Source organism: Toxotes jaculatrix, chromosome 22 (assembly GCF_017976425.1).
Source record: "Toxotes jaculatrix isolate fToxJac2 chromosome 22, fToxJac2.pri, whole genome shotgun sequence".
Lineage (NCBI taxonomy): Eukaryota > Metazoa > Chordata > Actinopteri > Toxotidae > Toxotes > Toxotes jaculatrix.
In genome coordinates, this window is record NC_054415.1 from 3,795,677 (window position 1) to 3,813,019 (window position 17,343).

The 17,343-nt window shown below is 42.6% G+C and overlaps 1 protein-coding gene across 2 annotated transcripts; it reads left to right on the plus strand.

The window, feature by feature from the left end:
- Positions 1–635: 635 nt before the first annotated feature.
- Positions 636–2,738, plus strand: rps16 (ribosomal protein S16). Of its 2 annotated transcripts, none has more exons than XM_041030622.1 (6): positions 636–721; positions 811–862; positions 1,430–1,531; positions 1,861–1,957; positions 2,059–2,106; positions 2,553–2,738. In XM_041030622.1, the coding sequence occupies exons 2-6, from the start codon at positions 815–817 to the stop codon at positions 2,696–2,698; spliced, it is 441 nt and encodes a 146-aa protein (XP_040886556.1). In that variant the 5' UTR covers positions 636–721; positions 811–814; the 3' UTR covers positions 2,699–2,738. The 2 variants fall into 2 exon arrangements, with proteins under 2 accessions (XP_040886556.1, XP_040886557.1); XM_041030623.1 differs by having other exon boundaries at positions 677–721; positions 811–866.
- The last annotated feature ends 14,605 nt before the right edge of the window (positions 2,739–17,343 follow it).

The window sequence follows — 17,343 nt, forward strand, 5'->3', positions numbered from 1 at the left end:
CACACCAGAGGGTGCTGCTGGTTAGAGATTCAAAATAAGTGGATGAGGAGGAGACATGATCAGACCCTATAGTCTTACATTATCAATTCATTATCGGTTTCAAAATAATTCTTAATAATTAAAATAATTATTTATCATTTTGATGATCCCAAAGAAAAGCTGCCTACTTGTGGAACAGCCCAGATTTTTGATATAAGGTGGTAGGACTGATATATGTTGATGCAGAAGACTGTGGAGTGCATTTTAAACATACAGTAAGTCCAGGACACGAATCTCCTGTGGGCTTGTGTCAACATTACCCAACTTGTTTAACAAGTAAGTAAATAAAATTCGGTTGTTATATTTGCAACTGACATAAGATACAAGCTTTACGAGCGACACAAGAGTAAAGTTTAGTGACAGTACTGCAGGATAACCTCAAGCCTTCACAGTATGTACGGTTCAAATAAGGTCAAGGATCCTGAATGTAACTTCACTATATTTGGTGAAAAGCCGCATGTTAAAGAATTTTCTGTACTTAACGGCGTAACCGAGAGCAACGTTTGCCAAAAAAGAATATCAGTTTCTCCATTTACATCTCCTAAATGTAAAATGGAGGTAGAGCAAGGGTAACTGTCGCAAACCCTACCACCAAGTACGTCTGAAGTGTCGTGCAACAGCCCCTGATGTTCGGCGTGTGAAACCCCATCGGTCTCTCCGTACGGCACCCAAGCTGAAGACGGTATGTTCTTCAGCCTGATCCGTTAAAATACAATAAATTATACTTACTCTGTGGTCTCTAATGTAACTGTCCGTCCTTGTGTGTTTTAGAAACATGCCAGCTAAAGGTCCCCTGCAATCTGTCCAGGTTTTTGGACGCAAAGTAAGTAAATATATACAAATTATTCCACGTGTGGTACTGTGGCTAAAGGGTCTTGCTAGCGCACATTAGCTAAACTAGCTATTACGAAGTGGTGGTGTGTCGTTGTTTCACATCGATATATTCCAGTAATTAAACTTATGTAGGCCAGTGTATCTATAAGACGTACTGGAACTCCGTGTGAAGCTCTGTCATACATGATCGCTAAGCTTCCGTATGATTGTGGCTTATTTAGCCATCTGACTTAGCTTACCTAGCTAACCCGGTTGTTAGCAATGGTTTGGATTCTGATACTTAACAGAGGGTGACAACGTTAATGTTAGCTCACATGTCTCTTCAAGCGTTCAAACGTACAAATTTCTTTTTTAAAAGCAAAGGCAATTTATTCTAATCCGTCACGTGGTCACAGGAATCCCGAGTTATAATCAACAAAAGTTTGAGTTACCGGTAAATCAGGATGATGCCATGAGTTTATTCGTTAGGTGTGTAAAAGATAATTGAATTATATATTTTAATTTTTAATGCATTTGTTTTTGATGGGCTCTCATGATGATGATGATTCTGTCATAGAAAACCGCCACAGCAGTTGCTCACTGCAAGAGGGGGAATGGCCTGATCAAGGTGAACGGCAGACCCCTGGAGATGGTGGAGCCTGCCACTCTCCAGTACAAGGTGAGTTCATATAAGAAAGGAGAACATCAAAGTGGACAGGTCTGTGAGGTAGGAGAGAGGCAGGGCAGTGTCCACGACATTTAACCAGACCTTACTCAACATGCATTTTAAGGCAGTGTCACCTAGCAGCTTACAAGAATGTTAGACCACTTTGACCAAGTGTGAATTATTGCAGATGATGGCATGAATTGCTGATACTCTGCTCAGCATCAGCTGTAAGAACTACCAGGAGAAGTGTTTCTTAGCATAACTCTTTCACTAAGTTATACTTACATTTCAATGTTCTAAGAAGATCCAGGATATAAAATTGACATCATGTTCCTTTTTAGCTTCTGGAGCCAGTACTGCTGCTGGGCAAGGAGCGTTTTGCTGGAGTTGACATCAGAGTCAGAGTGAAGGGTGGTGGACATGTGGCACAGATCTATGGTAAGCCTTATTTTCGCTCTCTGTGTTGTTTCTTTATACTTACCAGCCATAAGTATGTGATTTGGGATGCTTTAACCATGCCACAAATTCTTGTCTTCCAGCTATCCGTCAGGCCATCTCCAAAGCCCTGGTCGCATACTACCAGAAGTGTAAGTATTAAAATTGCTCATTGCTATGTAGTGACATATGCATGCACACTTTGAGTGGTATATTTAAATCCTCAAGCACTGAAGGGCCAGTGTCACCTGCATGAGTTGTGTTAAGGATCACATACTGCTGTTTGCAAATATTGTGAGCAGAGGTAAATGTGATCCTGGTTCAGAATATTGGTCAACTGCATACAGTGTGATTTGATGTGAAATGTTCATAGGCAGACTCAGTGTATGAAAGATGCAGTAGGGGGCTGACGATATCTACAGGTTTAAAACAGCTCCATGATACTTTTAACCAGCTGGTTTGTTTTCTGACAGTGTGATAAAGCTTTTTTTTTTTTAATAAATAGTGCACATGCTGTATTCTGTAGAATGAAGTAACATGACCTGTGGGCTTGTGAAGAAGTAGGAGAGTAACCTCAAGTGTTTTTGTTTTGCTGCAGATGTGGATGAGGCCTCCAAGAAGGAGATCAAGGACATCCTGATCCAGTACGACAGGACCCTGCTGGTTGCCGATCCACGTCGTTGCGAGTCCAAGAAGTTCGGTGGACCTGGAGCTCGTGCCCGCTACCAGAAGTCCTACCGTTAATTGCCCTGTACATTTTCATAATAAATTGGAGGACAAAGGATTTTGTCTGTCATTTTTTTTATTCATAAAACTGTAGGAATGTCTTGCTTACAACCTCCCGTCCCTAGCTTTTCAATAGACAGGTGTGTTTGCTTGTTGGGTTGAAGTTGTTGGATGTAAGTGCAAGACACTTTGGAGTTAATGTTCTTTGTCACATGGCACAAAGAGACTTACTGTTGGCAGAAAGCGATGTATTTCTCTGTCGTGTTATGAGTGCTCCAAAACAAACTCTGGCTTTTGCAGTGAAGGGAATTATACATATACACTCACCAGCCACTTTATTAGGAACACCTTGCAAGTACCCAGGACCCACTTTCGCCTTTAGAACTGCCTTAATTATATGAAATCAGGTGTACCTAATGAAGTGGCTGGTGAGTCTGTAACACTCAGTTCATTGTGGTTGTTAGTTACTATCAGCCTGTGTGTTGTTTTGTGGGACTCAAAGAACAAAGGTGGTCACACCTATCAAAAATTAAGTCACAGCATTTACTCCTTTATATGCAGCTCTATCCTTATATATTGTGTACACCGAGAAACAGCAGGTTTTCCAATATTGTGTTTGCAGTGTAGTGATATTGTTACTTGCTATAGTTGGAAAAGCACAGGTGTTACCAATCACATTAACAGTGGCTCTGAACTAATTAAGTATCCCAGTGAGCCAGCATGAACAGAACCAGGACCCTGAAACTGGAGCAGCTAAATGAAATTCAGCCATCATGAACTGTATTACTGCTGTGAGACATGTTTATGTCCACTGTGAAAAAGACCCATTTAATGGGTTTTACATTTATATTTCCTTTTAGTCACTTTCATAAAGTCAAGTTATTGCCGCAGTCCACCAGTAGAGGGAGCTGTAAGACAGTGGTGAAAGAACAATGCAAGTACATCACTCCCTCACCAGCAGCCATTAGAAAACGTGTTCCACTGGCTTGCTGCCATTTCACAATGAGTCTCATTGTCTTACAGATCAACAAATATGTGATTGGTAAAAACACCAGATAACAATTCCTCACTTTAACTGTTTTTTTTGTGAAAATGCCTCTGAACAAAACACATGCGTTTCCTTGCTTGGGCGAATAATTTCTAGTCATAGTACCCCAACTGAATCTGCCTTGCAATCTCTGCAAACAACAAATTGGACAGAGAAACACTGATGCAAATGTTGACTATTGTTGCCCGTGTTGACTTTGTTATTAAAAAATCAGATATCGTAACCAGGCAGTGTGTTCCCCTGGTGATTTGATGGATGCTTTTTCACACAACCATTTTCAGGTGTGTGGAAGTGCATAATGAAACTGGCTTCACTGCACCAAAATTTTCGATTTCATTATTCTGGTTGGTGGTTTCGTTGTCTTTTTTTTCCAGTCTTTTCAACCCTGATAAGAATATCCTGCACACACAATTTACACTTATCAACTCTCAACACAAAAATAGTCTGTTTCCTCCTGCGCCTCCGTTATATCCAGGTTCATAGTCTTGCATCAAATTGCAGCATTCTTTCCTCATTTTCTGCTGATTGCTTGCTGCTGCTTTCTGTTTTTCCTGCCAGTGCTGATTCACAAACACACCGCTCCGCCACAACAACAGGAGCGTGATGAGGTGAGCTGAGCTGAGCTGAGGCCCAGATGTTGTTGGCCTCTCTGTGGGCAGCCAGCAGCAGCCGTTCCTGCTTGGTGAGCTCCCGGGGAGGGGGGGTATTGGAGGGGGGGATATGGCCTGTTTACAGCCCTCCAATAATCAACACAGCAGGGAAGCCCACTCCCCACTGCTACTGTTGTTTACTGCTGTTTATTTTCTGCCCCTGCCTACCGCCTCACCTCTAAAGGCCATAATGCTACACCGGTGACATTCTGCGTCCGTGGAAATGGCTGCTGTTTTTTTTTTTTCTGCAGCAAAGAATAATGACAGACAACAGAGAGGAAAATAATGTGGATAATGCAGCGAGCTGCAGGGAGCAGAGGCAGAAGAGGCACAGAGCTGTGAGAAAATTATGTTTGTGATCTCTGTCTCCATCTCTGTTTTCTCAAATTGATGTGTGTATATCATAGTATAAGTTAGAAAAGGAAGAATAAACAGTCATAACAGGAAAACTGCTTTTTTATTCAGTGAATTAAATCACACACTTATTAAAAGGCCTTCAGAATAAATTACCAGTTTAACTTTGTGCAGGAACAACTCTCTAATCAGCCACATTTATATTTGCTGATGATTTAATAACTTTTGCTGATGGCTTATTAAGAAGTGCCTTATTACTTTATATTAATGACTTTTTAACATTTGTAGCTGCAGACTCAAATTTCAGAGCACTGCGTGGTCTAATGCAATTTGTTGTTCCACATCTAACTCATTAAAGGAAATGTTCAACATGTCAGCACCTGTATTGGTTTGTTTTCCTCTCTCTCAACAAGCTGCTGCTGCTTTGATTCAGGAACAATGCTGTTTAAAAGCTGATGGGCTGTGACGGTAAATTAAGTAAAATCGACTGGGAACACAAAGGTGTGGCTTATTTTTGCACAAGTCTTATAATTCTTTTGGGGCTTAAATCATGTCATTAAGTGTGCAGGATTTATTCCTTACACACACACACACACACACACACACACACACAACCGAGCACCTGCCTTTCCTCTGTTAACACCTCTGCCTCTCTGGGTCCCAAATCACACAAACACGGAGGTGTCAGGCCAGGATGCATTTTGTCATCACTTGCACTTCATCCCCACCTCTCCTCACGACACCTTCACGAACACACACACTGCAATTAACACATGAAAGAATATGAGGAATACACCCACAGCCATACACATAAGATTCGAGCACGAGCTAGGGTGCCTGCACTTTCTATTCCAGCCTCCTTTCTTCAGAGACAAAGAGAAACGGGGAGGGATATTCATGAACATACACTGACCACAGCTCTCCTCTTCCTCCTCGTCGAGCCTCATTGCCCTGAATGAGTGAACAACAATTGGTCGAGGGTGCCAGCGGCTGAGGATCGGGGACAGTAGCAGGCAGCAGCAAATGTTGGCTTCACTGGAGAGGAAACGCAGCCCAGCCAAGCGACACGCTGCTGTTTGGGCCGAGAGTGATAATGAGGGGCTAGCTGCTTATCTGTTGCATTGTCCTTGAGGGGAGGTGATCTCTGTGAGTGTGTGTGTGTGTGTGTGAATTTGTAAGAGGATGAATATCTCAATTGAGACTAGGACTGGTTTTATTGAATTCTGACGTGCCAATTCCATGATACCAAAGTTAGGATTTTTGTGCAATCCTTTAAGAAATAAACATGTTTTGTTTTGTTTTTTCATTAAAAAAAAAAAAAACAGTCTCAATTTTTTAATGTAACAAAGTCAAACTTCCTTATTAATCAGTGTTTCATGCTTTAACTTGTACTTAAACAATTATTGGAATAATAGACAGAATTGATATACAACAGTTATGATAACTGATGAACCATTTGAATAATTTTTAGGATCAAATAAAAACGATTTGGACTGTTGGTCAAACAAAACAAGCAATTTGACCCCGACCATTTTACCACATGTTTTGACACTTTATGTATTCAACAATGAAATAAATAAAGATCAGTACAGGAGGTCACCTGGACCAGTAGCTTCCTATCTTCCTTTCACTTTGATCTTAGGCTGTTTCTGTCTCTGCGTTCCCACATACAGCACATCCCAGCAGCTAATGTTGATGAGGATGAACGACCCAACGTTCATATCAGTATCTGTAACATCTGCTTCCAACCCAGGATGTGCTGACTGAGAATTCTTCAGCATTCTTCAACAGAGCTACACTGCAAACACACACACACGCACAACATATTCAAAAATAATGAGCCCTGATAAAATGTGCAAACAGTTCAAACTACACTTTCTAAACTTTCTAGGAAGTGTTTCCTAATCTTCTGAAGTCTGTGTACAAGTGGTTTCATGCAGAGAGCACAGTGATCATCAAGGCTTTTTCATTCTTTTTGGGCCAAACTTTGCAGACAGTTAAAAATCCTGCAGGTACAGTGTGTGTGTGTGTGTGTGTGTGTGTGTGTGTGTGTGTGTGTGTGTGTGTGTGTGTGTGTGTGTGTGTGTGTGTGTGTGTGTGTGTGTGTGTCTGTATGCATAAGGCAGCTTGTTACAGGCAGCAGCTTTGAACACTGTTCTCTTTGGTCTTTGGAGAAACAGACAAAGCAGATTGGATTTGTCTGTGAGGATCTGAGTTTTCAGAGAAAACCTGGGATCACTTCTTGACAACTTTTGTCTCTCTTTGCAGAATCTTGATTGGAGAGGAAAAGCAAATAAATCTCTGGCTGCTAATGGCTGAAGTCTTTTATTGTTCCTACTTTCCTGTAAATAACACCTTTGTGTCAATTGTTTTGTGTATTTTTTTTTTTTTACCTTTTGGAGATAGTTTTTATTGTTGGCACAACACAGCTGTGAAAAAGGACAGTGATCACAAATGAGCTGCTACCTGAATGTTTGAAATAAACATTTCAGAGGTCTGGCATGAAAACTGACGACAACTACGAAGTCAGGTCTTTTCTGTTTATTCTAGGATCCCACGTTCCACTTAGTTTCAACCCCGCCTGTTCCCTTAAAGTACCCTTCGTTACCGATGAGGGTGGAGAGAGAATACGGAGCTGATGATGGATTCATCTCATCTGTTTCACTCTGCACAAAGAGGCTTCGCTGGCTCTCTTCTCAGCCTGTTTTTGGTCTGAAAGCAGCCAGAAAAGGGCTCCCTGTTACTGACCCGCTCTGTTAGTCACACTCTCAGCAGCCAGCATTGACTCATTCCCAACGCATTTAACCTAGACTTGAACTAAAGCAGAATTAGTCCCAGTGCGCTCACACCGCAGAACCTTTGTCTCCCATTAAAATCTGCCTCTACCCTCGACTCCTTATGTTTTCCTTCTCCTTTTCTTCCTCCGTCTTTGTGCAGGCGGTGTGTCGGTGGCACTGTGGCGCTGGGCAGGCCCTGCACACAGGGTGAGCCGGGTCGTGCAGGGGTTTCCCCATGAGAGCTCAGTTGTTACGTCCGAGCCAAATCGGGGGGGTCATAGGCTACCACACACACCCTTCAACCTTTAGCCTTCAGCTCTGGAAGCGGTGCTCTGATTCCCTGCGACAACCTGCAGAGGACCTGCGGTGATCCCCCTCCTCAGGGGTCAGCCAGGCCGGTCAGGATCTATTTTAGTGAAAACACACAGTTCATACAAGACGGCCTCGCCTCCTGTGCAGCAGGGGCGAGCAGATTATTGGAGTTCACAACGCTCTGAGGTGGGATTCCAGACAGCTTTGAAGTATAGAGGTTATCTTTCATTCCTGCCACGTTTGTTGTTGTTTCTTTTAACGTCATGATTAAAGGAATACGTCAGGACTGGTCAACTTAGCGGTGAAGAGATGAGAATATGTGCACCATCACCCACACTCCTTGATTTATCAAGTATCTCAGCTTTAAAGGCAGAGTTACAGATGAAGAATAATGTGTACCACTCATATTTCAAAATACAGAAATTAGGCCTTTAAAACTAATTTGTGAGAAGTGTGTCCAAGTCTGAGAGGTGTGTACGTGAGACTGGTGAATCCATCAATGCAGCTGCAATTATACAAAATAGAAAACAACATGTCAACCCATATAGAAGAAGAAAAGTTCCTTGTTTTTTGGAACTATAAAGGATCCAAAACTTTTGATCCTGCTGGTGATGTTTAATGATGGGTAATATTTTATCACTTAACAGTGAAGTAAAGTATCTGCTAAAATGTTAAAACCAGCATCAGGGGGCCAGGTGAATTTTATTGTCAATGCTCTCATCACTTAAGGGGCTAAGCTGGCAAATCTCCCAAAAACCTGTTGCTCTCCTTTGAGGGGTCTGACCTCCTAGTCAGATTCACTAAGTGCTGTGGAGCACATGAGCTACTTGACTCAGACCTGTCAGGAAGTGTTGTGAAGAATGTTACTGAGAGAGAAGAGTGTGAATTGATTGCCCTCTGACTGCTGCCAAAGCGCACTCACTGTGCCATCCTGCCTCGAGTATGTGTGTGTTTTGGTCTGTCATGCCCCCTGTATGTGGAGATAGGGGGACATGGCTAATTAAACGGAGTAAAAGTTGTTGAAAGGGGCCGGACACTGCCAGCACGAGAGGACTTGACACCCATGTGTTCTTGTTTCTAGAGAGAGAGGGGGCAAGCGTGACGGAAGCAGGAGGCCCAGGTTGCAGCACCCCGCCTGGCTGCCAGAGCTCAGTCATAGGGCAACGAATTGTGAGGAGGCGGAGGAGGTGGTAAATGGTAATGGAGGAGGGTGGTGTAAATATTAACTGCAATTCCAGACCTTCTACTACCAGTCTTTCTCTCTTTTTTTCCTCTATTTCCACTGCTCCCCAGCCAGCAGAAAGCTCTACACCCCAACTCTCTAGCCCACTGCTCCACACACACATACACACACACACACACACAGAGAATATACACACATTCCAAGAGAAAGGGATGGGAGCGTGACAATCGGGAAACAACGGCTGTTAGTTACAGAAAATGCATTACGGCGTGAGCCTGGGCAGCAGAGCGGAGGAGAGGAAGTGGTGGGATTACGCCGGGCTTGGATGAGGAGAGCACGGGGCCATTTCCTACCCCTCTCCATAGTAAACTGTCCAGATTTACAAGGCCTCCAGGGATACAGATACCCCATCCTCGTCCTGTCAAACCTCGACAGCTCCTGATTTAAAAATAATCCTAAATCAGCGCATGACAGTTGTCAGCGGGGCATAAGGAGGTCAGAGGATCTATCGACACAGGAGAAAAAGCAAATAACAAAAAAAAAAAACTAAACACATATACGCCCAGTGCATTTAAAGATCCAGTCCGTAAAGTGCTGCAAACTGCTCCATTATTAGCTTAAACATAGTGATTTGGTGGATTAATGACACTTTTCCTACACGAACACTGATTATCTGAGGTTTGAAACTAACACCTTGTATGTGACCAACAAGTTTTATATATTTTATGCCTATGAATATATTCTACTGGTATAAATTTTGATTTACGACAAGTTACTCAAGAGTCTCCTTTCCAGGAACAAGGAAAACATCTTTGTTACTCTCCTTACTCATACATTTTTAATTGGTGTGTGAAAAACACACAGCTGTGTCCAACGAGGGTTTATTACCGACATCTCAGGTGTGCTCTCCTTCAGTTTTAGCTCCAGTTAAACTGCTGGATTGTTCACTGCTTTTTTGATTGTGCCCAAGCTGTAAATGCAATTATCATTTATGGGATCATAAGCCAAGAAAGATTGGGAGCCGCTGTGCTAATGTGTCAGTAAAACTTCCCCCATCAAGCTGCAAGCAGCCCCCGTCTAACACTGTCTCTGCTTGTCTACATTCTCATAGTCTGACAGAGCGAACATATTTCTGCCTGTAGCTCTTGTAGCAGTAAATAATAGCATTTCACTATCTCCCTTCTTTCGTGTTCCAGCTACTGCTCCGTTGATGTATGTTTTTTACTGCGGCTGCATCACCTCAAACCGGATGCGCTCGGGCTGCCCGGCAGCCTCTCCTGTGATCACCGCAGGCCTCGGAAGACCCCTTCAACAGAAACAGGAAGCAGTTCACAGCACGGGTCACGACCCCTCTCATTCAGCCCCATGAGTCAAGCAGGGCCCACCCCGGCGAAACACAGGAAAGTTCCGGTCCCATCAACAAGGTGAGGAAGGATATTCAAGAGGGAGGAGGGGTTGCAAGACCACTCTCTTTTTCTCTCGACACACATCTGTACGTATGTGTGTGTGAGTCAGACACAGAGAGGTGCACATCTGTTGAGCAGTAGCCGTGTAACATTATTACACACAAGGTCCAGAGAGTCACACCTAAACACAACTACAGCTGCATCGACTACACGCCTGCATCCACAGGAGGAAACTACTGTATGAGCTGCTATTGAACAAATACTGAATGCTCACAGGTCCCTGTAGGTCTGAGCTGAGGCCCTGGGCCAGAGCACAGTCTATTAGTAAAGGGTGGACATGCACGGCTGGGTGTAGTAAAAGAGCCTTTTCCCAAACGTCAGCAGAATCCAGTGAAGTCTTAAATGTGAATACACATAACCTTTTGCAGTGTTTGAGTTTAGAGTAACTGATTTGTTCTACTTGTATTTTAAGTAAAATGTTGGTGTTTTCTATGTGTTTGGCTTGTTTATGTTCACTCATATTGCATTTAACATGACTTGGAGTAGTGTAACCTGACTTAATGCAGCACCATACATGATGTTGCCAGTGTGAAGAGAGGTAACATGACTCAATGCAAGTCCCCTGAAGTGGTGTGTGACATGACTGGACTTGCCCCGACTTGTCTGGAGATCGGGAAAACAAAAACACAAGCTGTTGGTGCATGATGGTTTTTAAGTCTGATCTGTTAAAACATGTCTCCCTCGTTTTTTTCTTTAAAAATAACAAAATAAAGTGCACAGTGTCACATCTAGCCCTTGATTCAAGTTATGTCTTTTTGTTGTGTTCCTGTTTTATTTTGTAGCTCTAACCCTCTGTCTCTTTTCAGATTTACTCCCTGCCCTCCTGTGTTTCCCACCTGTTTGATTACCTGATTCCACCCTAATGTGTCGCACCTGTTTCCTATTGTCTCTCCACCACCTCATGTATTTAAGTTGCATCTTCCCCTTTGTTCTCTCTTGACCTAGCTTTTCCCTTGTGTTTTCTTGAGTTTAAGTCCCTGGTCTGAGCCGGCCCGATACACAAAGAGCAAATGGTTGTTGCTTCCACTGCTGAAAAACAGTTTTCTGCCAAAGCATCACACTCTGCCAGTTTCTGGTGTTTATGGAGAGTTGACAACATTTATAGTCTGTGGTTGGTGCAGTTTCAAGTGCAGGAGTACATCACTTCAGTCACATGCAAGGACACTAAAAATCTACCCAGCTACAGTAGTAAGACCACACAGTTACTATACTTTCACTCTATAAACCCACAAAAATAAGGCACTTGTTGAGAGGATGTTTTTGTGCCAAAGATTCAGACTTTTTGGCCAAAACATGGAGCTGATGTCATGGGAGCTGTGTTAATGTTCATGTCAGACCACATCTGATATTTCACTTTAATAGAGGGGTGTTAAGTGGTGGTGAGCAGAGGGGAAGCAGGAGGAATATCGGAGAGAGAAGAGAGAGATCATTTGGCTGAACAAAGCAAAGCTAGCTTTATTTTTTTTTCAAAGTAAATCCGATATAGGTTTCTTCCTCAATAGCTCCGTGTGACTCCATTTGTTATCTCTTCTCTCCTGATTTCAACTTCTCAGATAATCTTTACTTAATGGCTTCCTCTTGGAGTCTGAATTATTCAGCCTTCCCAGACATCTCTAACCTCTGGCAGGTTTATTCACATCCCAGATAAAATTGTGAAATCAGTACTTAGCAGCACGGCCATTTCACACATGATAAGGATAAAGCCTATTAGAACATGTTGGCTTTATGTGCCAGCCATGCCCCCAGTCTCTGTTAAAGTGGCACTAATCAATATTTTTTATATTAACAATGGAAGCGAGTTGAAAGAGGATAAAAAGCTCAGCAGACCTGAGGGGCAGCAAAGTTTGGCAAGAATTTTCTGTGGGTTTGTTACAACGACTGACACTTTTTATTTTATGCTTTTCACTTACATGTTTTTACTGTTTTGTCTGCTCTGATAAATCCACTTTGTGTTACCTGTCAAGCGCCAAATGACAGACAGACAAAGTCAGCACAGAGCCAGAGAACATAGTGCAGAGCATGAAGCAGCTAAAGAGCCATATATGCCCTCAGGAGTTGGTGGAGACCAAAACAAAGCAAAAAGGATGAAGTATATTGGATTTACATTCATTAGATAAACAGAAACATAACTCAAATGAGTGGTAATGTTGTTCTGTGACTGCTGGAGGTTTAAGAAAGGAACTGACCTTTGCTAAGCTTAGTTACATAACCTCAATGTTCCAGGCAAAAAGTCAGTATGTTCACCAGCTGATAATCCCTGTGGAAGACATGGAAATAAAGACACAGCATTGTTCTCTGGCCAAAGTATGATGAGGAAAAATGTAAGATCAGTTGTTTTGTTGTTGGGGCATGTTGAGAAATCCAAAGCTTAATATAAAATGAAATAATTTGTAGCTGTTTGCTTTTCGTAAGTGATTTTCATGGAAAGCGGTGTTTCTCTTTGCCACACAGTCCTGTTGTTTTTAAAAGCACCTCCTCAGTAATTCTATCCTCTATCTGCTTTACGGAGATAAGAATCATCTTTTTAACAAATGTGCTGGCTTTTCTCCTGTTGAATTTATGCCTTGCCAGTTCTGGTATTTGTCCTTTTGCCAGCTGTTTTCTTTCCTGAGGTAAATCTCTATAAATCAATGAGAGTTAATCTGCTGAGAAGATTGTGTGCTCGCCCTGGCTATGGGGGCACTCTATCTCCATTGGTTACAGAGCATCCATCAAGTGCTCAATGAAGGCTCAGCGGAGCAATGACACCCCAATCCCCTCTAACCCCATCACCCCAACCCACCCCCGAACCCCTCCTCGCACTTCTTCATATTATTCTCAGGATAATTAGGTTATGAAGATCGATTTATTTTGAAGAGATAAAACTTGGTCACTTAAAGAAACGTATTGTATCAGCTGTTATCTGTTGTTAAGTTTCACACTCCATATCCGCCTCTTCTTTATCTGGATGTCCTTTGGGCCTGGCTGTGAAACAATTCTTCCTCCTGCTCTGTCTCTAAGGCGGCAGTGTCTTGCTGCAATGGAAAGCTGATCTGATTGCCCTGTCATTCATCATGTAACTTTAACTCCGGGGGCACAGTGGAGTGAAGTGAAGGCTTCTCCGCAGTGATATAAAGCTGGGGCTGCATGGGTGCAAATCATCTTTGTACTCATTGCACAGGGGAGATGGATTTTGAAATTCCTCGCATTCTGTCCAGGAGCGTCTCTGTGGATAGATCTCACCCAGTTTCAAAAACACATGCGCGTACACATTTGTGATATGCAGATACACTCATCGTTTATCGGTTACAGTCCTGCAGGGTAGTGTATCACTGTAATGGAAAAGTTTCACAGTATATGTGAGGACAGAAGTCAGAGGAACTGCTTCTGCAGCTTTTGACATATTAAAGAGGAGAGAAAAAACAGAAAATGGAGAGTCAGAAGAAGAGTGAGACAGCATGTTATTTCTCCTGGGTTTGAACCCTGGATGACCCTGTGGTGTTTACCCAGGTTGTTCTAAATCTCCTCCCTTTATACCCACCGTGCCAGACCTCCTTCATCCTGCTCCTTCTGACCATTTCCCAGGTGAGGACCTTTGTTGACAAGCAAAATATTTCCTAAACTACAAGACAAATGTTGAAAGAATACACCCAGGCCTTTACAAGCTGATCCTGTTAAGTGATGTTAACACCAGCTACTCACTGGTAGCTTGTTAGCTTGAGTGCACCCTGCTAACACCTCTGCATGTGGAGTGATAGCAGGAAAGAAGTATTATTTTATATATTAAAAAAAACCCAAAACATTTCTTCTAGTTCTAATATTAAGTTGGCAAACACGGCAGTTTTCTTGGAAATTAATTTAAAAACTGCTTTTAAAGTAAACTGATATAAAACAAAACAATTAAAAAAAAATAATGCATAAATTTACTTTTAATAGAGAATGAAAAAAAAAGCATTTACAGCTACAAACTGTGCAGCAACTTCTCTAAGGCTTTGATCTGTTTAGTCTCCTTAACTGGACGTACATCCTCCTGAAACAGAATATTACATACAGACAGTGGGATCGCTCAGAGTTGTAAACCAGTGGGATATAAGTTATGGAGGGTAAAAAATAAGCCTTGACCTGCAAATCACCAGCCCAGTGCTGCCATCATATCATTGCCACAGTCACATAAGGGTCATGTTCCTTCATATTTTCTTATTTTTATACTTAAATCAGTCGAAACATTCCTTCATCCTGCAGGAATATCCAAGCACAACATGTCATTCTATGACCAGTTTCACACAGTGTGCTGCATGTTTCAGTAGATGGTAGGTTTTTGTGTGTACGGCCGTGACGAGATAGTGGTTCAAAATTCTTCTTCACATATTCTGACATCTACAGACTCAGCTGCCGTGTTGAGCTCCTTCATCCTCGTTGCCACCTCTCCCCAGGCTTGGTAGGCGGTTTTTGAAAGCAGCCCGGCAGAGACCACACGGGGAGAGGGAATCAAGGAAAACATGTCCGACAAACACAACCAACAAGCAAACGATGCAGCTTTTCATCTGCCTCGGCCCAACGCAGAGGAGGTGGGAGGAGCAGCCAGAACAGCTCTGGAATCAGGGGGTTGCTGCTGAATTATCTCTTTCACAAGACTAAATTACGACTACGGAGATGAATGCAGGGTGCTGGTAGCCTTCCACTGTAGAGAGTAAAGATGTGCATGCCTTTGTCAAGCACTGTTAAGAATGGGTCAAGCAGGTCAGCCCTGGACACTGGTGTGTCTAAGTTCCAAAGAAAAGCAGAGGGGAAAAAAGGGGAATCACTGGTCCAAGATGACTCCATTCCCTCCTATTGTTCATCATCCTGACTGTCTTCTTTCCATTCGAGAAGCGTGAAGAAATGACTCAAAACTCAAACATCGCCCCCAAAGGAACTCCTCACTCACAAAGAATGTCCAAATGAGCGTGAGGGTCTCAAACATCAGCGCCGCTCTCTTAAAACAATGTCTGAAATTCTCCAAAGGGGCGAACACGCAGACGAAGCTGGCTTTATTTTCAGGCGGCAGCGGAACTGGGCTGGTGGGAAACTGAAATAATGTCTAATAGCAGTTTAAGGTTACAGTTTGTGTTTTAATAATTTGACTGGGAGCCAGAGGGTGGTTTAGTTCTAATGGGCTGGAGCCTTGCTCTGTGATGGGCTTGGGTATGGTGATTAGCCGGGGGGCTTACGGATGAACCCTGGGCAGCGCAAGGTTTCAGCTCCCCGCTGGTGTAGACTGTGGGTGGCAAGGAGATAAAACACAAGGCAGACTCGGCATTGTTTATGCTGCCTGTTTGTGGTCTGCATCCATGCAGGGGCGTGTGTGTGCAGCCCTTATGTCTCTGCTATGCAGCATAGAGATGCTAAAACCTCCTACACAAAGAATAAAGTGTAATAACACAGCTTTTGTTGAGTCAATACTTGCAGATGGGAAATGCAGTAACCATTAGTAACTTCTGAGGAAAGATGTTCCATGAGCCTAAAACATCTTTCTGAGGAAAGATGTTTTAGGCTCATGGAAATTGATTTATTTTTGCTGGAAATATGCCTGAGCTTTGCAAAAGCATTTGTGGGCCACAAGACGAACACACAGCACATGAAAATGTGCTTTAAAAAGTACGATTTCCTCAAAAAAAAAAAAAAACAAACAAACAAGTAATTGCATAAGAACTGCCAATATTCTAATACACCTGGGGAGACAGGACTAAGTATTCTCTACTGGAGGTCCATGGTTAAGTATGGGAGGTCCCAGTCCACCTGTCCCCATGCCCCAAGCACCCAGGGTCAGCCACCAAAGAGGTGGTCCTGCCTGGCTCCATCCACAACACGAGCCCACCCTATCAACGCTAAACAGTGTGAAACAACACAATAACCAGTAGCCTGTCCAAATGTCAGCCAGGACAAGCGCTTGCTTTTAAAAACGACCACCACACATCCAGTTATCAAGCTGTGTGGTCTCCACATGAAAACATGTTGTCAGATTTTTTTTTGTTGGGTTGTTGTTGTAAACTACATGAAAGCGTCTGCTGGGCAACATCTGAATCACTGCTTGGCAAAAAAAAAAAAAACAAAAAGCAGAGAAAGTTCCAGGAAAATCAGTTCTGGTTAAAATCGGTTAAAGATCAGAGAGGAGTTTGTGTTCGTGATGCAACAGTCGCAAAATTTAACAGAGGAATTTATGGCGGTTGAGAACGTGTTGACATCGACGTCTGAGTTATTTGGAGGTATTTTCCTGCCAATGCCATTTGTACCAATGCTTAGCAAACACATCAGGCGCTGTTCAGTCAATGATGCATAATGAGGTTCTGCCAGTTGTTTACTACAAAGTCAAGGAGACACAACTGACATCATTAGGAACAGACAGTGTTGGTGCGTGTGGAGAGAAGGAGCGTGAAGTTTGTGTTCTCGTTTGAAATTTTAACTATAAAGTTTCAGGCAAACTTTGGAGCAAAAAGTTGGACCAGCTCTCTGTCTGAGATTTCATTGCAAACGTGTTCTTATCTAGCTGTTTTCACTGACCCCTTAAATTCTTAAAGAAATGTATCAGTATTTCAACCTGTCTCCAATGAAAATCTTTCTTTTTTTCATCTTTTGGTTTCTAGTTTCCTTCTTCCTTCTTATTTGACATTCATTTTTAGAAAGTTCCTGAAACAAGTCAATTTCAGTTGGAAATGGGTTGAAATTTTCAGACAACAGTGGCATTTTGAGCTCATCTCTTTGAAGGCAATGCTCAGAGTATTTCCTTTCTATGTTACTTTATACTACATTAATGTAGGACTCATGGGGCCATTTTGTCTGCATTATGAGCAGTTTTTCTTTTCAGACTTTGCCAATAATACTTAATTCAGTGCAGGACTTTCTGTTTGCAATGCA

What these genes read in the sequence shown, in the direction of transcription:
- rps16 (XM_041030622.1), top strand. Translation starts at nt 815, where the DNA reads ATGCCAGCTAAAGGTCCCCTGCAATCTGTCCAGGTTTTTGGACGCAAA. An exon ending in TCCAGGTTTTTGGACGCAAA is followed by an intron (nt 863 to 1,429) that starts GTAAGTAAATAT and finishes ATTCTGTCATAG; the next exon opens with AAAACCGCCACAGCAGTTGC. An exon ending in ACATGTGGCACAGATCTATG is followed by an intron (nt 1,958 to 2,058) that starts GTAAGCCTTATT and finishes CTTGTCTTCCAG; the next exon opens with CTATCCGTCAGGCCATCTCC.